The sequence below is a fragment of the Gorilla gorilla genome, chromosome 20 (genome assembly GCF_029281585.2).
Source record: "Gorilla gorilla gorilla isolate KB3781 chromosome 20, NHGRI_mGorGor1-v2.1_pri, whole genome shotgun sequence".
Lineage (NCBI taxonomy): Eukaryota > Metazoa > Chordata > Mammalia > Primates > Hominidae > Gorilla > Gorilla gorilla.
In genome coordinates this window covers 6,883,212-6,901,425 of record NC_073244.2, presented here as the reverse complement: position 1 = coordinate 6,901,425, position 18,214 = coordinate 6,883,212, and the positions used below count along the sequence as shown (strand labels likewise).

General features: G+C 64.9%; 2 protein-coding genes across 6 annotated transcripts in view; one reads left to right on the top strand and one right to left on the bottom strand.

Annotated features, from left to right (window-relative positions):
• The window catches only part of SBNO2 (strawberry notch homolog 2), a 72,316-nt gene extending 58,730 nt beyond the window's left edge, over nt 1-13,586 (top strand). For 2 of the 3 annotated variants that reach the window (XM_055371037.2, XM_055371038.2), the window contains 21 exons: nt 1,089-1,206; nt 1,492-1,597; nt 1,949-2,102; nt 3,621-3,797; nt 4,194-4,291; nt 5,003-5,085; nt 6,918-7,109; nt 7,634-7,803; nt 8,386-8,517; nt 8,798-8,933; nt 9,034-9,146; nt 9,268-9,339; nt 9,720-9,828; nt 10,239-10,313; nt 10,444-10,587; nt 11,458-11,552; nt 11,638-11,730; nt 11,813-11,944; nt 12,025-12,101; nt 12,267-12,457; nt 12,532-13,586. In XM_055371037.2, coding sequence (XP_055227012.1) covers nt 1,089-1,206; nt 1,492-1,597; nt 1,949-2,102; nt 3,621-3,797; nt 4,194-4,291; nt 5,003-5,085; nt 6,918-7,109; nt 7,634-7,803; nt 8,386-8,517; nt 8,798-8,933; nt 9,034-9,146; nt 9,268-9,339; nt 9,720-9,828; nt 10,239-10,313; nt 10,444-10,587; nt 11,458-11,552; nt 11,638-11,730; nt 11,813-11,944; nt 12,025-12,101; nt 12,267-12,457; nt 12,532-13,007 — 2,943 coding nt within the window. In that variant the 3' untranslated portion in view covers nt 13,008-13,586. The remainder of the gene's footprint in view (nt 1-1,088; nt 1,207-1,491; nt 1,598-1,948; nt 2,103-3,620; nt 3,798-4,193; nt 4,292-5,002; nt 5,086-6,917; nt 7,110-7,633; nt 7,804-8,385; nt 8,518-8,797; nt 8,934-9,033; nt 9,147-9,267; nt 9,340-9,719; nt 9,829-10,238; nt 10,314-10,443; nt 10,588-11,457; nt 11,553-11,637; nt 11,731-11,812; nt 11,945-12,024; nt 12,102-12,266; nt 12,458-12,531) is intronic. The other variant, XM_055371040.2, reaches the window with a different exon arrangement.
• Nucleotides 13,587-14,438: 852 nt separating this feature from the next.
• GPX4 (glutathione peroxidase 4) lies at nt 14,439-17,467 on the bottom strand. 3 transcript variants are annotated; one of them, XM_055371041.1, is made up of 7 exons: nt 17,210-17,467; nt 15,970-16,064; nt 15,740-15,884; nt 15,401-15,552; nt 14,952-14,976; nt 14,759-14,818; nt 14,439-14,678 (listed from the first exon to the last, which is right to left on the bottom strand). In XM_055371041.1, exons 1-7 carry the CDS (start codon nt 17,291-17,293, stop codon nt 14,646-14,648), a joined length of 594 nt encoding a protein of 197 aa, XP_055227016.1. In that variant the 5' UTR covers nt 17,294-17,467; the 3' UTR covers nt 14,439-14,645. The 3 variants fall into 3 exon arrangements, with proteins under 3 accessions (XP_055227016.1, XP_063557980.1, XP_055227017.1); XM_063701910.1 differs by having other exon boundaries at nt 14,759-14,840; nt 17,210-17,408; XM_055371042.2 differs by lacking the exon at nt 17,210-17,467 and adding an exon at nt 16,321-16,704.
• Nucleotides 17,468-18,214: the final 747 nt, after the last annotated feature.

Sequence of the window (18,214 nt, the reverse complement as noted above, 5' to 3'; positions counted from 1 at the left end):
CAAGACCACCTGGACAACATGGTGAAACCACGTCTCTACTAAAAATACAAAAATTAGCTGGGCGTGGTGGCAGGCACCTGTAATCCCAGCTACCCTGGAGGCTGAGGCAGGAGAATCGCTTGAACCCAGGAGGCAGAGGTGGCAGTGAGCCGAGATTGCGCCACTGCACTCCACCCCAGGTGACAGAGCGAGACTGTGTCTCATCTAAAAAAAAAAATTAAGAGTTCGAGACCGTCTTGGCCAATATGGTGAAACCCCGTCTCTACTGAAAATACAAAAATTACCCGGGTGTGGTGACGCACACTTGTAATCCCAGCTACTCAGGAGGCTGAGGCAGGAGAATCGCTTGAACCAGGGAGTCGGAGGTTGCAGTGAGCTGAGATCGAGCTACTGCGTTCCAGCCTAGTGACAGAGCGAGATTTCGTCTCAAAAAAAAAAAAAAAGAATTAGGGCTGGGCACGGCTCACACCTGTAATCCCAGCACTTTGGGAGGCTGAGGCAGGCAGATCACTTGAGGTCAGGAGTTTGAGACTATCTGGCCAACCAAACGGCCAACCCCGTCTCTACCAAAACTACAAAAATTAGCCGGCTGTGGTGGTGGCACACACCTGTGGTTCCAGCTCCTTGGGAGGCTGAAGCAGGAGAATCACTTGAATCTGAGAGGCAGAGGTTGCAGTGAGCTGACATTGTATCACTGCACTCCAGCCTGGGTGACAGAGCAAGACCCTGTCTCAAAAAAACAAAAAAGAAAACAGGTTCCAGGTACCCTCCTCCGATGGCAACGTCCTGCGATATCACGGTTTGGGGATCCCACCCTTCCTCGCTGGAGGCCCCATTCTCAGTGTGTTGTTTAGAGTCTGGGAGGAGCCATCCCAGGCCACACCCATCTAATGGTCGTGTGGGGGCCGCCCGCCCACCCGCCCCCCTTGGTAGCCGGCTGCCACTCCGACCTGGGCTTCCCTCGTGGAGTTCTCAGCCGCACAGGCGTTTGCCCCCCACCAGGAAGGTGGGGTCTTGGGTGGTCAGGACCTCGGCTCCTGGGATCGCCCCCGTCCTTCAGAATACTCCTTAACCCACGTGTGCCTCAGATCGTGTTCGACGAGTGTCACAAAGCCAAGAATGCCGGCTCCACCAAGATGGGCAAGGCCGTGCTAGACCTGCAGAACAAGCTGCCCCTGGCCCGCGTGGTCTACGCCAGCGCCACAGGTGGGGCAGTGCGGATCCCATGTGACCCACCCGCAGCAGTGTCTTTCTGCCTGGCTGTCCCCGCGAAGGGGTATCCCACACGCGTGCTCGGCTTCCGTCTGCACCCTGCTCCTCCTCGGACACTGGGGCACCTCTGCGCCTGTCCCAAGGCCACGCTGGCTCTCCTCAGGCCCATGGCTCCCAACCCCGCGGGGCCCCTCATCGGGCGGTCCCAACTTAGTCGTCCCCTGACGCGGCCTCCGGGCCCTCCCGGGTTGGGGAGCTGACGGCAGCTTCCCCCCACAGGTGCCTCTGAGCCTCGGAACATGATCTACATGAGCCGCTTGGGTATCTGGGGCGAGGGCACACCCTTCCGGAACTTTGAGGAGTTCCTGCACGCCATTGAGAAGAGGTGAGTGCCCTTCTCACCCACGTGGAGGGGTGGCGGGGGGTGGGGAGGAGGCCTCAGGCCCATCAGCCCAAGGCCTGGCACTGCCACGTGTGCTTCCCCAGCACCCAGAGGTGCTGAATGTGGGTCGCTCGTTTCACTGCCTCGGGCTGCCCAGCACTCCCAGGGAAGCCAGCCCCTCCGCAGCCCTTCCTGCCCCGTCCCCGTCAGGCTCAGCTGCCAACTGTCTCAGTGGCCGCCAGGGCTCTGCTCCTGCTGACCCCGCCCTCTCTGCGACTGGCTCTGCCTCGCGCTGCAAGTGGCTCCATCCCCATGGGCTCTGGCCGTGCTCACGGGGGCTGTGTCCATCCGCAGGGGCGTTGGCGCCATGGAGATCGTGGCCATGGACATGAAGGTCAGCGGCATGTACATCGCACGCCAGCTCAGCTTCTCCGGCGTCACCTTCCGCATCGAGGAGATCCCGCTGGCCCCAGCCTTCGAGTGCGTCTACAACCGCGCGGCCCTGCTGGTGAGCCTGCGCGCCCGACCCGGGGACCCCTGTGCGTTTCCCGGGTGAAATTGCGCCCCCGTGGCCTTGAAGATGCCACAGGCGTCATCAGGTGACGGCCCGCCCTGTCCTGTCCTGGGGTTTTTTTGTTTTTGTTTTTTTGAGACAGTCTCGCGCTGTCGTCTAGGCTGGAGTGCTGTGGTGTGATCTCAGTTCACTGCAACCTCTGCCTCCTGGGTTTAAGCGATTCTCTCCCCTCAGCCTCTCGAGTAGCTGGAACTACAGGTGCCCGCCTCCACACCCAGCTAATTTTGTGTATTTTTTGGTAGAGAACAGTGTTTCTCCATGTTGGCCAGGCTGGTCTCAAATTCCTGACCGCAAGTGATCTGCCCGCCTCGGCCTCCCACAGTGCTGGGATGACAGGCGTGAGCCACGTGCCCGGCCATCACTGGGGTTTTTACGTGGCTGTGATAACGAGGGATGGGACCAAACCACCGCCCCCCTTCCTGTGGTGCCCAAGCCCTTTGCCCCCAGGTCCTGGCCCACGGCTGGCAGTTGGTAGCCGTGTTCAGCATCCACGTTGCTGTGGGCCACGTGGCTTGGTCATTCCCTCCATATTTGGACAGGTCCTGTTTTCTCCCCCTCACACCCAACAGCCGTGTATGTTCGATGGGTTTTTTTTTTTTTTTTTTTTTTTTGAGACGGGGTTTCCACTCTTGTTGCCCAGGCTGGAGTGCAATGGCACGATCTTGGCTCACTGCAACCTCCACCTACCAGGTTCAAGCAATTCTCCTGCCTCAGCCTCCCGCGTAGCTGGGATTACAGGCATGTGCCACCAGCCCGGCTAATTTTATATTTTTAGTAGAGACAGGATTTCTCCATGTTGGTCAGGCTGGTTGGTCTCGGAACTCCTGACCTCAGGCGATCTGACCGCCTCAGCCTCCCAAAGTGCTGTGATTACAGGTGTGAGCCACCACACCCAGCCTCTTCACTCGTTTCTTTAGGTGACACAGCCAGCATCTCCCGTGACCCCCAGGGCCGGGTTGCTCTCTGGGGTGGGGCCGTCCTGAGCACTTTGGGATGTGGAGCAGCATCCGTGGCCAGAGTCCCAGCCACCCTAACCCAGCCCACCCAGTCATGCCGGGACCAGCCCCCAAACCTGACCACCACAGCCAGCCCCAGACATGCCCAGTGTCCCCTGGACAGGATCACACCTGGGTGAGACCCTGGTCGAAAGCAAGAGAGGCATGGCTGCGAGCACCCTGGGTTCTTGGAAGGAGCTGAGCCTGTTTGCCGCGGGCGCGGAGTCTGTGCCGTTTGCAGCACGGCTTCCCCACCACGAGTGTTTTGGTTTTTCAGGTTTTTGCCATACAGGTAGAGGCAGTGCCTCTTACAGTGCACACCCCCAGCACCCCCATCCTGCCCTAAATTCCACCCGGCGTGGGGATGCCTTGCCTGGGTCTGGCGGCAGGTGGGCCGGGGCCCGGGTCGGGAGCCAGGAGCCACAGCTCAGGGGCGCCGTGTGACGTGTCATTGCAGTGGGCCGAGGCCCTGAACGTGTTCCAGCAGGCGGCCGACTGGATCGGCCTGGAGTCGCGCAAGTCCCTGTGGGGCCAGTTCTGGTCGGCACACCAGCGCTTCTTCAAGTATCTGTGCATCGCCGCCAAGGTGCGCCGGCTGGTGGAGCTGGCCCGAGAGGAGCTGGCGCGAGACAAGGTGAGCGGCTGCGGCCTTCGAGGGCTGAGGGCGGCCGGGCCTGCAGGGGCGGAGGCTGCTCTTCTTCCAGGTCCTTCCTGGCCCCTCCCCAGACGTGGGCGGGGGCTGCACCCTGGTGGGTGAGAGCCGCCCGGATGTCCGTCTTCCAATCAGAGCCAGCCAGGGTGTCAGAACAGCGGAGTGTGACCACACAGTGGGCAGCTCACCATCCTGAGACAGGCAGCCGGCAGACCCCCACCCAGCAGTGTGTGTTGTGGGGGGGCCGGGGCCCCTCCTGGGGAGGCAAGCACAGCAGCAGAGTGAGGGATGTGGCTATCACCCCAGGCCTGGCAGGTTCTGGCCCCACAGAGGCCCCACAGCAGGGCTGGTGGCTCACGGTCCTCTGCCGTCCCACAGTGCGTGGTCATCGGGCTGCAGTCCACGGGCGAGGCGCGCACGCGGGAGGTGCTGGGGGAGAACGACGGGCACCTCAACTGCTTCGTCTCGGCCGCTGAGTAAGTGTCACGGTGGGGACAGGACTGTGGGCTTCCTGCGAAGCTCATGGCCACCCCTCTCTGTGGCCACCTGTGGCCTGACCCTGCCCCTTGGCCCCAGCAGCAGGAGGTGCTGGGGTGGGCTTTGCTGGGACCCCAGCCTCAGCCACAGAGGTCTAAAGCAGAGGCTTGGAGGTGGACCCCAGGCATGGTGGGCCTGGAAGGTTTGGGACATGGTCTCCAGGGGTCTCAGAAGGAGGCTTCCTGCACGCGTGCCGTTTTAACAAGGGTGCTGTGGATTTTAGGGGCTGGCCCTCCCAGCTCTCTGAAGCCCCAGCCTCTCCCCTGTTGGTTGAGAATGCCCCAGGAGGGTCACAGCAGCCCCCCTAGATCCCCCCATTGCCTGGGGGTCAGAGCTCCCCAATGCCCCCAGCTACCCCCTCACCCTGCCCCCTGCCCCTGTGCTGGGAGCCATCATCATATCCCGCCACATTCCTCAGAACGGGGGAAGCCTGGTGGGCCGAGGTGGCCCTGTGACACCAGGAGGCCAGAGGAGAGCTCACAGGCAGCCCCCAGTCCTCCCCAGCCCACTCCACACAGGAGACCCTCTGCCCAGGCCCGGTCCTGTCCAGGATCCCCCACAGGGACCCAGGGGTGCGTCCAGCTCCTGGAGAGCAACCCCGCCTGGCCTCAGCTCCTCGTGTGAGAATAAACTCCGCGTCTCACTTTCAGAGGCGTGTTCCTGTCTCTAATTCAGAAGCACTTTCCATCCACTAAGAGAAAGCGGGACAGAGGAGCAGGCAGCAAGCGGAAACGTAAGCCCTGCCCCCCACGGCCCCACCCACCCCTGCCCCTGTGCTTTCTGCCCCCAGGGGCCGGCCGGTCGCTCCCTGCTTCCCCCACTCCCCCGTCCACTCAGCCAAATGCAGGTCCTGTCCGTGCCAGGCAGGCTCAAGGCTCTGCTGCCAGTGGCAGGTCTTGCGTGGACCCTGCCATGGAACGCTCAGGGAAGAGGAAGCAACAGACAGCCTGAAGGACACAGACATGGGTGCCGAGCGAGACCCGGGGGGCGGGACACGGACGCGGGTGCTGAGCGAGACCCGGGGGCGGGACACGGATGCAGGTGCCGAGCGAGACCCAGGGGCGGGACGCAGATGGAGGTGCTGAGCGAGACCCGGGGGCGGGACACGGACGCGGGTGCCGAGCGAGACCCAGGGGCGGGACGCAGATGGAGGTGCTGAGCGAGACCCAGAGGCTGGATACAGACTACAGACGTGGGTGCTGAGCGAGACCCGGGGGGCGGGACACAGACGCGGGTGCTGAGCGAGACCCCTCCCACCTTCCGTTTTCAGGGTCTCCACGGTCCCTTGGGGAGCCCATTGATAACCCCCAGGCTTCTGTCACAGGGAAGCCCAGAGCTGCCTGTCGAAGTCTGGTGTGTGGCCTCCCCAGGCACCCCGCGTATCCACCATACTGGCCAGGCCTGAAAGGACGTTGGATATGGGTTTATTAATATTGTCCCGTTCGCTGGGTGCGGTGGCTCACGCCTGTAATCCCAGCACTTTGGGAGGCCGAGGCGGGTGGATCACCTGAGGTCAGGAGTTTAAGACCAGCCTGGCCAACATGGTGAGACCCTGTCTCTACTAAAAATACAAAAATTAGCTGGGTGTGGTGGTGCACGCCTATAATCCCAGCTACTTGGGAGGCTGAGGCAGGAGAATCACTTGAACCTGAGAGGTGGAGATTGCAGTGAGCCGAGATCACGCCACTGCACTCCAACTTGGGTGACAGAAAAAACTCTTGTCTCAAAAAAATTAATAAAAATAAATTATTGGCCAGTTGCAGTGGGTCACGCCTGTTGTAATCCCAGCACTTTGGGAGGCTGAGGTGAGCAAATCACCTGAGGCCAGGAGTTTGAGACCAGCCTGGCCAACATGGTGAAACTCCATCTCTACTAAAAATAGAAAAATTAGCCAGGTATGGTGGTGCATGCTTGTAATCCCAGCTGCTCAGGAGGCTGAGGCAGGGGAATTGCTTGAACCCGGGAGGTGGAGGTTGCAGTGAGCTGAGATCGCACCACTGCACTCCAGCCTGGGCAACAGAGTGAAACTCCATCTCAAAAATAAATAAATAAGCCAGGCGTGATGGTTCACGCCTATAATCCCAGCACTTTGGGAGGCTGAGGCAGGCGGATGACGAGGTCAGGAGATCGACACCATCCTGGCCAACATGGTGAAACCCCGTCTCTACTAAAATACAAAAAATTAGCCAGGTGTGGTGGTGCATGCCTGTAATCTCAGCTACTCGGGAGGCTGAGGCAGGAGAATCGCTTGAACCCGGGAGGCAGAGAGTGCAGTGAGATGCCACTGTTCTCCAGCCTGGCGACAGAGTGAGACTCCGTCTCAAAATAAAATAAATAAATAAAATAAAATATTGCCCCCACACCGTACCCTCCTGGCCACAGGGCACAGGGTTCCCGAGAGGGCGTCCCTGGAGAACAGCTGAGCTGCTTGCCCAGAGGCAGGGGGTTCTCGGATGGACCTCCCCAGCTCGGACCACTGGCCTTGCTCTGTCCTGCTGCATCTCCTCCACCTGCTCCTCCACCTTGCTGTGGTCTGGCCCTCGGTGACCCTGTCCTTCCCTGCAGGGCGACCTCGGGGACGCGGGGCCAAAGCCCCGCGGCTGGCGTGCGAGACAGCGGGCGTCATCCGTATCAGTGACGACAGCAGCACAGAGTCGGACCCCGGCCTGGACAGCGATTTCAACTCCTCCCCCGAGTCCCTGGTGGATGACGACGTTGTCATCGTTGATGCAATCGGGCTCCCCAGTGACGACCGGGGTGAGGGCTCGCCCAGGCTGGCCAGCCACCTGTGGGTCAGGATTCCAGTCCAGGCTGAGCAGCCACCTCTGGGTCAGAATTCCAGCCCGAGGCTCCCCCGGCCTCCTGGCGGTCACCACCCGCCCCAGGTTGTAGCCCTCAGTCCAGCCCACCTGAGCCCAGCTGCTGCTATGGTGCCCACTTTACAGATGGGGGAAACTGAGGCCCAGAGAGGGGAGGTCAGGGGTTATACCACTGGTCAGAGGCAGAGCTGGGGCTCAGGGCTGGGCAGTCCCTACCCCTGTGGAGGCAGTGAGGTCGCAGTGTTTGGTCCCCGACAGGAGGCTTAGTCTCGCTCCAGCTGGTCTCAGGGAGACAAGTTCAGAAAAGCCGTCCTGGGCCACGGTGCTGGGCTTCCCCACCACCCTGCCGTCCCTCGGTTGCCCCGGGCCCCTTGTCCTTGCCCTCCAGGGGCCAGCCTTGAGTTAGGTGGGCCCTAGAAGGCAGCCAACATGTCCTGCCCTGACCCTCCACGTCCTCCCTAGGACCCCTGTGCCTCCTGCAGAGAGACCCGCATGGCCCCGGGGTCCTGGAGCGGGTGGAGCGGCTGAAGCAGGATCTGCTGGACAAAGTGCGGCGGCTGGGCCGGGAACTGCCAGTCAACACCCTGGACGAGCTCATCGACCAGCTGGGCGGCCCCCAGCGGGTGGCGGAGGTGGGTGGGACGTAGCAGCCTGAGTGTGGTGGGCGGGGCATGGGCAGTGGGCGGGGCTTCACGCAGGCTGTGCGCAGCTCTGGTGGCCCCTGTTGGTCACTCTGCGTCACCGCGGCCCTGCGAGGAGGGGGCATTTGGGGAGCCCTGGGGCAGCAGCGTGCTGTCCAGCTTGGCCCGGGAGGCGACCTCCTGTGGACGGCCTCTCCCATCCCTCTAAGCCCCAGATCCCCCAGCCTGGCTTGCGCAGGCCTCTGCTTAGATCATTGCCTGAACGCACCCCTTGGGGTGCCCAGGGCCAGGACACAAGCCCCTGAGCCTGGTTCTGCGGCCTTCTACTCCCTGCCCCCGCCCACCTTCACTTTTTCACTCTGTGGCGCCGGCTGGCTGATAATACCAGGCCTTGGACAGGCACACATCGCCTGGGTCCAGCAGTCCCGCTCTCCCTCTCCCAGCACCCCCATCTTCTGTCCACAGCTGGAAGCCCATGACCGCTGTAGGACATAGGGAAGCTGAGACACGGGTGGCCAGACTCCTGCGAGGCCACAACACTGACGGCCGGTTTTGTCCCTGTCTCGGCTGCAGATGACCGGCAGGAAAGGCCGCGTGGTGTCCAGGCCCGACGGGACGGTGGCCTTCGAGTCGCGGGCAGAGCAGGGTCTGTCCATCGACCACGTGAACCTCAGGGAGAAGCAGCGCTTCATGAGCGGCGAGAAGGTGCGGGGCTGTAGTGCAGTGGGCGCGGCCCACGGGACCCAAGAGGCACAGAGGGGCCCAAGGGTCCCCGGGGACTGTGGACCCGCGCACTTCTGGAGTGTGTGTGTGCCAGGTGCGGGCGCGAGTGGCCGTGTGATGGGTGGTGTCCGCGCCGCGCAGGCCTCTTGCTGCCCCGGGACGTCCTGGTGACCTGGAGCGGGGGCTTAGCGGGTGAGGAGGTGGCGGCAACGCTGGGGCCGGCCTTGCACCAACCGTGTCCCGGCCCCTTCTTTCCCCCCAGCTCGTGGCCATCATCTCGGAGGCCTCCAGCTCGGGTGTCTCCCTCCAAGCCGACCGCCGCGTCCAGAACCAGCGGCGCCGCGTGCACATGACCTTGGAGCTGCCGTGGAGCGCCGACCGCGCCATCCAGCAGTTCGGTGAGTCCGGCCCCGCCCCCAGCGCTGCCTGGCCCCGCCCCCAACATGGTCTCGGCCCCGCCCCCGCCTGGCCGGGCCCTGAGAGCAGCTCTGCCCCCAGGCCGCACCCACCGGTCCAACCAGGTCTCCGCGCCAGAGTATGTCTTCCTCATCTCGGAGCTGGCCGGGGAGCGCCGGTTCGCCTCCATCGTGGCCAAGCGCCTGGAGAGTCTGGTGAGCAGGTGGGGGCGGGGCCGAGAACCAGGGACAGGCCCAGGAAGGCTGTCCAAAGCTTTGTGGGGTGCTAGAGGCCAGAACCCAGGTGACCAACTGATGGCCTCCCCACCCCTGGCAGGGGGCCCTGACCCACGGAGACCGCCGCGCCACGGAGTCCCGTGACCTCAGCAAGTACAACTTTGAGAACAAGGTACTGCAGGGAAGGCAGGGTGGGGGGGCAGGGCAGGGGCAGGGGTCTAGGGAGGGCCGGATCTAAGAGCCTGGGGGAGGGGGTAGTTGGGGGCTGGGGGACGTGGGGCTCAGTGGTCTGGAGGAGGGCTGGGTCTAGGACCCCCGGGGGGAAGGGGGCAGCTAGGGGCTCAGGGAGGCAGCATCCAGGGGTCTGGGGGAGGGCCCAGTCTAGGACCCCCGGGGAGGAGGTGGCTGAGAGCTGGGGGAGGTGGGGTCTAGGAGTCTAGGGGAGGGCAGGGTCCAGGAGCCTAGGGGAGGGTGGGGTTCTGGGGAGGCAGGGGTCCAGGGAAGGCCAGTCTCCTCCCTGGGCCTCCTCCCCGACTCACCTTCTCCCCCTAGTATGGCACCCGGGCCCTGCACTGTGTCCTCACCACCATCCTGAGCCAGACTGAAAACAAAGTGCCTGTGCCCCAGGGATACCCTGGAGGGGTCCCCACCTTCTTCCGGGGTAAGCTGGGCTGGTGGGGGTCTTCCTGGGAGGGGCAGGGGTTGCAGAGCACTGGGCTCCAGAGCAGCTGGGGCAGCAGGCTTTGTAGGCCGGTTGTGTGTTGAGTGACCCCTCCACACACGCACAGAGGGGGCTGTGAAGGCAAAGGGAGCCAAGGTGGCCCCCAGCAGCTGCCGGGTGGGTTTCCAGGGCAGCTGAGGGGCCTGGGGTTTGAGTTTACTCCCCAAGAACATGCTGTTCTCACTCCTGTAAGTCAGGCAAGAGGCTCCGCTCCTGGCCCTGGCCCTGGCCCTAGGCTGCAGCTGCTCCCCAGCCCCCCAGGGAGCTGCTGGTCTCTGGAAAAGGAGCTAGGGGCCTCGAGGGAGGGGCAGGGGTGGGAAGACCAGCATGTGAGGCCTCTCTCCCCGCAGACATGAAGCAGGGTCTGCTGTCTGTGGGCATTGGCGGCCGGGAGTCCCGGAATGGCTGCCTGGACGTGGAGAAGGGTGAGTGCCCCACACCCAGGCCCAGAGGCGCTCCCGTCTCTCATCTCATGCAACCTTGGCTGCGGGTGGGGAGCAAAGCAGGGAGGGGGATTCCCAGCGCAGCCTGAGGCTTGGCTCCCTCCCCTGCCAGACTGTTCCATCACCAAGTTCCTGAACCGCATCCTGGGGCTGGAGGTGCACAAGCAGAACGCCCTGTTCCAGTACTTCTCAGACACCTTCGACCACCTCATCCAGATGGACAAGCGGGAGGGCAAATACGACATGGGCATCCTGGGTGAGCGCAGGTGCCGGGGGGTGGTGTGGGTGGGTGTGGGCGAGGGGCTCGTGGGAACGCCGTGCATCCCGGGTGGGCGAGGGGCTCGTGGGAACGCCGTGCATCCCGGGTGGGCGAGGGGCTCGTGGGAACGCCGTGCATCCCGGGTGGGCGAGGGGCTCGTGGGAACGCCGTGCATTGTGGGTGAGCACGGCGAGGGCCTAGGTGGGCGAGGGGCTTGTGGGAGCGCCATGCATCCTGGGTGAGCGAGGGTACTGGGTGAGACTGGGCGGGCGCAGGCACAGGGCTCGTGGGATCACCGTGCACGTCTCTGGAAGGTGCTCAGGCTGGTGCACGCTGTCCACCATGCTCATCCCCAGGCTTCACGGGGCACCTGCTACATTGTTGTGAACCAAAGGCCGGCGAGCCTGTGCTTCCAGCCTCATGGGGCCAGGCCTGTCCATCAGGACCACTTCCCTGTGTCCAGATGAGGGGCGGGGCAGGGCCATGGCTACTTCACTCAGCAGTGCCGCAGCCCGCCAGGCTCCCACGATCCCCCACAGCCTGCTTGGGGTCACCCAGCACCTGAGCAGCCCCCAGGCTCCTACAACCTCCTCACAGCCTGCTTGGGGTTACCTAGGACCTGAGCGGCCCCCAGGCTCCCACGATCCCCCACAGCCTGCTCGGGGTTACCTAGGACCTGAGCGGTTGCCAGGCTGGGGCCCACGTGCACCATCCCCACGCTGGGCCAGGTCAGGCCAGGCTCCAGGACACCCTCTCCTGTGCTCTCGGGGGGTCGTCTGTAGGGTGCACCCCGGCTACGGGACTGACCCTGGCCCCAGCCCGCAGTCCCAGGCCCGGACACCACTCACCCTCCACCCGCCCCCCTAGACCTTGCTCCCGGTATCGAGGAGATCTACGAGGAGAGCCAGCAGGTGTTCCTGGCTCCCGGGCACCCGCAGGACGGGCAGGTGGTCTTCTACAAGGTCAGCAGGAAGCCCCACAGCCCCTCACACTCTGCCCACCCCGCCCCCACCACACTCACACCCCCCCCACCCCGTGCCGTGGCAGATCAGCGTGGACCGCGGCCTGAAGTGGGAGGACGCCTTTGCCAAGTCGCTGGAGCTGACGGGCCCCTATGACGGCTTCTACCTCTCCTACAAGGTGGGGTCGGGCGGGGTTGTCCCCCCAGAGGAGGGCCCGCGGGGGGTGGACCGGGACGCAGCCTCAACGCCCCACTCCGCAGGTCCGCGGTAACAAGCCCAGCTGCCTGCTGGCGGAGCAGAACCGCGGCCAGCTCTTCACGGTGTACAAGCCCAACATCGGCCGGCAGAGCCAGCTGGAGGCCCTGGACAGCCTCCGCCGCAAGTTCCACCGGGTAGGCGGCCGCCGGGCGCAGCTTTCCCTCGGGCTGCCGGCCCTGACCCCGCCCAGGCTCATGCGGCCCTGTGTCCCCAGGTCACCGCGGAGGAGGCCAAGGAGCCCTGGGAGAGTGGCTACGCTTTGTCACTGACGCACTGCAGCCACAGCGCCTGGTGAGGGCGGGCCGGGGACCAGGGGGAAACCGTTAGATGGCGGCGACCCCGGCGGGTATCAGGGGCTCCCGGGACCCAGAGAGGAGGCGGGAGATCTCAGGGCACCTGGGGAGCCTGCGGGCCCCTGGGACCCGCCTGAGCCGAGACGACCCGTCTCGTCCGCAGGAACCGGCACTGCCGGCTGGCGCAGGAGGGTAAGGACTGCCTGCAGGGGCTGCGGCTGCGGCACCACTACATGCTGTGCGGCGCGTTGCTGCGCGTGTGGGGCCGCATCGCTGCCGTCATGGCCGACGTCAGCAGCAGCAGCTACCTGCAGATCGTGCGGCTGAAGACCAAGGACAGGAAGAAGCAAGTGGGTGAGTGGGCGGCGGGCGCCCCGGGAAGGCCCGAGCCCCCAGCCCCGGCCCTGACCCCGACGCTCTGCCCGCAGGCATCAAGATCCCCGAGGGCTGCGTGCGTCGCGTGCTGCAGGAGCTGCGGCTGATGGATGCGGACGTGAAGCGCAGGCAGGCGCGCGCCCTGGGCTGCCCCGCCCCGCGCCCGCTGGCGCTGCCTTGCGGCCCCGGAGAGGTGCTGGACCTCACCTACAGCCCCCCGGCCGAGGCCTTCCCGCCGCCCCCGCACTTCTCTTTCCCGGCGCCGCTGTCCCTGGACGCCGGCCCCGGCGTCGTGCCGCTGGGCACCCCCGACGCCCAGGCCGACCCTGCGGCCCTCGCGCACCAGGGCTGCGACATCAACTTCAAGGAGGTGCTGGAGGACATGCTGCGCTCGCTGCACGCGGGGCCGCCCTCCGAGGGCGCGCTGGGGGAGGGCGCGGGGGCGGGGGGCGCGGCGGGCGGTGGTCCCGAGCGGCAGAGCGTGATCCAGTTCAGCCCACCCTTCCCCGGCGCCCAGGCTCCTCTCTGACACGCCTTTAGGCGAAACATGCCCCAAGACACAGGGACTGTTTCTCCCTTAGGAGCAGCGGTGGGGAGCAGGGCCAAGGTCCCCTGACCACTGCTCAGAGGAGCCCCAGGCCCTGGCCGCAGTGCCTTCAGCGCCCGACCCGGGCCCCCACCTGGTCAGCCCTGGCGGGGCCCACTCAGGACAGCTGGGGGCCGGGGCGTGGCAGGGCCCTCTCTGTGCCTCTCCTCCCAAGTAGGAAGGGGCTCCGGGTGGCTGCTCTGGGACTGGGCACCCACAAGGGCTCAGTGGGCCCAAACCCTTGAAATCCGTGAAACTGGGTGGTCCCAAGAGCTAGAAACTCAGGAAACCCCAGGTGCTCAGGGCCCCGCGTCTCGGGGGCTCTGTGGGGCAGACCCCTGCTAATATATGCAATTCTCCCTCCCCCAGCCCTTCCCTGACCCCTAAGTTATTGCCCGCTCACCTCTCCCAGGCCCCAGGCCGTGGAGCTGGCAGGGTGGCGCCTGCGGTTTCTATGTATTTATAGCAAGTTCTGATGTACATATGTAAAGGACTTTTTTAAATATATGTGCCTTTTGCCTACTTCCCATGGAGTCTGCTCCTCAGCCTGTGGGACAGGGAGGGAAAGGCAGGGGTGTGTGGGCATCCCCCCAGGCTCTCCTGGTTACCAGGCCTTTCTGCCCACTGCCCTGTGCTGGCCCCATGTGGATGAGAAGGGACGAGGGCTGGGAGAGACAGACCTCTCAACCCAGTGTCTGGGGCAGGTGCCATGGACCGTCCATTCCACAGACCCCCAGTGGGGGCAGCTGGGATCAGCCACCCTGGCAGGCTGCAGTCTCTCTAGCTGTGCAGCCAGGCCGTGTCCAGACAGCCCCCGGGCCCCATGAACGGTGGCTGGTACTGCTCTACCAGCCCCTCCTGGCCTGTCCATCCCCAACCCTCACGGAGGGACTCTGTGAACAGTAACCACCCAGCCACCCCCACACCCCCCAGCCAGGTGAGGCCCCAAGGGCAGGTGTGGGTGCCCAACCCATCCCCAGCACCAGGGCCACGCTGTTCCTCGGGCCTCTGCACTTCTGCTTCCTGGCCAGAGGAGGCCCCAATAGCCACCTCCTAACGGTTAAAGCCCGGGGCCAGGAAGAACAGCCACTTACAATTATCTCCTCCAAGACTCGGCCCTACACCAGGCCCTGCCTGTGCACAGCAGGTGGGGCCGCATGGATTAAGAGCCAGGGCTGGGTGTCCAACGGGCCCAGATCTCGCGGCACCCCAGCACTGCAGCCAGCACAGCCCCCCGAGCCTGGAGGAAGAGGGGGCAACAACACTTCACCTCCATGGCCCCCCCAGCCTGGCAGCTGACAGCAACTGGCCCTGACATGGAGGGGCCCCTGACAAAAGGGCCCCCCAAACCCCTAGGCAGAAAGATCCAGCAGGCTAATTTGTCTGTTTATTCCCACAAGGTAGCCAGGGGTGGGGGCGCCGAGCCAAGCCCAGCGGGCCCTGGGACCTTCCTCCGGCGGGGTGCACGCTGGATTTTCGGGTCTGCCCCACCAGCAGGTTTGCAGGCAGGCCGTCATGGGTGCCGGTGGAAGGCTCCGAGGGCGTGGGCAGGGGCTCGGGCGGGGCCACACACTTGTGGAGCTAGAAATAGTGGGGCAGGTCCTTCTCTATCACCTGTCGGGGAGGAAAGCTGGGTTAGGGCAGCTACCTCCCAAGCCCCCGAGCCGCAAGCGGGCTCCCTAGAGAGGACCTACCAGGGGCTCCTCCATGGGTCCATAGCGCTTCACCACGCAGCCGTTCTTGTCGATGAGGAACTGTGGAGAGATGGTGTCCAAACTGTGGGGCCACCCCTGCAAGGGGCTGAGGCTGCCCTTCCTGCCCGCTGCCCATCTGGGCCAGGGCTGTGACCGGGGGAAGCTGGTCCCCTGCTCCCCACAGCCCCCTTACCTTGGTGAAGTTCCACTTGATGGCACTGGAAAAGAAGCACATGGACGTGAGCGTCCCCAGCAGCCCCCCACAGTCCCCAAGCCGTCCTGTCTCCAGGAGGCCACAAGGGTGTGAGCTTCCCTGGCTGCCTCCACAGCCACTGCCCCCACGGCCCCCCAGAGCCATCTTACCCCAGGAGGCCATGCAGTGTGAGAGTCCCAACAGCCCCCCACAGCCCCCTGAGCCATCCTGTCCCCAGGAGGCCACAAAGGTGTGGGCATCCCTGGCTGCCTCCACAGCCCTCTATGGCCCCCTGAGCCATCTTACCCCCAGGAGGCCACGCGATGTGAGAGTCCCAGCACCTCCCCGCAACCGCCCCCCGAACCATTCTGCCCCAGGGAGGTGTGAGCATCCCAGCAGCCCCCCCCACCCCGACCCCGGCAGCCATACTGTCCCCAGAGGTCACGCACTTTCCCAGGATGCCTTTGCCCTTGGGTTGGATCTTCATCCACTTCCACAGTGGGTGGGCATCGTCTCCGTTCACGCAGATCTTGCTGAACATATCGAATTTGACGTTGTAGCCCGCGGCGAACTCTTTGATCTCTTCGTTACTCCCTGGCTCCTGTGGCGGCCAAGGTGTGTGAGTGAGTTGGGGGCCTGGCACTCCCTCAGTCCGGGCCCCCTGCACACTCCCAGGCCCTCTCCAGGCTGGAGCCCACCCCGACCCCCACCCATCGGCCTCTGCAGGGCCAGGGCCCACCACCACCCACCGGTCTCTGCGGGGCCCCGGGGACGCAGCAGCCGCCCACCTGCTTCCCGAACTGGTTACACGGGAAGGCCAGGATCCGCAAACCACACTCAGCGTATCGGGCGTGCAGGTCGACGAGCTGAGTGTAGTTTACTTCGGTCTTGCCTCACTGGGAGGCCACGTTGGTGACGATGCACACGAAGCCCCTGCGAGGGTCTGCGGCGTCAGCGCAGAAGAACAGGGCCCCCTCCCAGGGCCCGGCCCCGCGCCCCACCCCAGGCGAGCGCCCACCGGTACTTGTCCAGGTTAACCATGTGCCCGTCGATGTCGTTGGCGGAAAACTCGTGCATGGAGCGCGCACAGCGCCAGTCGTCCCGGGACGCGCACTGCAAGGCAAAGGAAGCTGAGCAGAGAGCGTGGACGGGAGGCTGAGCCCGGGACCCTGAGGCAGGAAGGGATCGGGAGCGGGTCGGTGGCGGGGACACCTGGGCCCTGCGGCCCTGAAAACCTGAACGCTCCTCCTCCTTAAACGCACACGCCCCCTTGTACTTCTGGTCCGGTTTTACCGGAGACCCGGAGGCCGGGAGAGGGTTCCAACCCCAAAATGTGCCACAGCAGCCGGTGTGGGGGCCCCGCGCGCACCGGGTCCTGGGACTCGGGACATTCGTGGATCTCCGGTCGCAAGCTGCGGGGACAGGGCTTCTTCCGCCGGCGCCGCGCCCTCCTGCGCCTGCACGCTGGGGCCTTCCGCCGCCGAGGGGCTCGCGGCCGCCGCCTGCCCCGGCTCTGGCACCGCTGCCTGCGGCGCCCGGGGGAGCCTGCGCCCGCGCGGCCCATACCCGCCCGTCTCCCGCCTCTCCTGGCTCCCCCACCCCGAGCGCCGCTACCGGGGACAAAGGGCCCGGAGGCCGTAGTCAGGACTGCGCGACTGTGACGCCACCGCGCTAGGCCAAGGTGCGGGGGCGGGGCGGCGCCCGGGGGCTCGTGATCCGGGATTTCCAGCCCTCTGCGCCTCCAACCGCTCGGGTGCAGCAGCCCCGCTCAGCCCGGAGACGCCCCCTCCGTGGCCCTCAACGGTCCAGCTCTGCCCCAGCCGTCCCGGACCCCGCCCCCTGCAAGCCTGGACCCCGACCCCGGCCCCGGCACGCGCGCCCGCAACGGCCTGGACGGCCCCTTCCCCGACCACGACCCGCGCGCGTGGAACAGCCCCTTTCCCTTCCCCGACCCCAGCCCGCGCGCCCGCAACGGCCTGAACAGTCCCTTCCCCGACCCCAACGCGCGCGCATTGAACAGCCCCTTCCCCTTCCCCGAACCCAGCCCGCGCGCCTACAACGGCCTGGAGGGCCGCGGAGCGCGTCGCAGTACGGTCACCCGCGTCCGTGCCCGGCCGGGGGTGGGGAGGGGGAGCCCCCAGACGCCCCCCACCAAGGTCACTGGAGCCCGAGGGTTCCCCGCGCCGGCGAGCGGAGGCAGGGATCGCGCGCCCGCCCCAACGGTCACCGGGCCGGCAACGGCCGCGGCGCTAGCTCACCATGGTCCCGGCCAGGCCAGGCGCGGCCAGAGCCCCACAGAGCAGCGCCGGCTTCAGTAGGCGGCAAAGGCGGCCGAGGCTCATCGCGGCGGGCCTGGGAGCCAGCGGCTCCTCCCCTCGTCCAACCGACCAATGGACGCGCGTCGGCTTTCCGCACCTCCTTTCCCACGGCCGCGCCCTCCAGAGCGCGCAATGGTCAGCCGCGTCGGTGTTGAGCGCTCGCGCCGACGTCAGCCAATGGGAGACCGGAGTGGGAAGAAGGCGGGGAAGGGGGGCGGGACCGGACATGCGGACTTGTGGTTGGAGACTGCGCATGCTCGCTTGCATCTAGGAGGCCGTGGCCGGGCCGGCGGCGCGTTGGGTGGCAGCGTAGTTATCCGGGTGGTTGAGCGCAGCGCGGCCGCAGGCCAGACAGCCTGAGAATACTACTTAAGACTCGGCGAGGGGGTTTGGTTTCTCCAACTCGCAGAAAAGTGTCCCCAACTCTTATTTACCTTTTTTTTTTAAGAGACGGGGTCTTGGTGTGTTGCCCAGGCTAACGTGCAGTGGCACGATCAGGGCACACTGCAGCCTCGACCTCCCAGGCTCAAGCGAACCTCCCGCCTCTGCTTCCCGAGTAGCTGGGACAACAGGCTCATCCACCATTCCTGGCTAATTATTGTTTTGTAGACATGGGGGTCTCGCTATGTTGCCTAGGCTGGTCTCAAACTCCTGACCTCAAATGATCCTCCAGCCTCAGCTTCCCAAAGTGCTGGAATCACATGCGTGAGCCAAAGGCTCGGCCGGGATTTGCCTTTTTTTTTTTTTTTTTTTTTTCGAGACACATTTTTGCTCTTTTGCCCAGGCTGGAGTGCAGTGGCGCTATCTCAGCTCACTACAACCTCCACCCCCTCGGGTTCAAGCGATTCTCCTGACTCAGCCTCCTGAGTAGCTGGGATTACACGAGCGAGCCACCACACCCAGCTAATTTTTTTGTATTTTTGGTAGAGACGGGGTTTCACCATG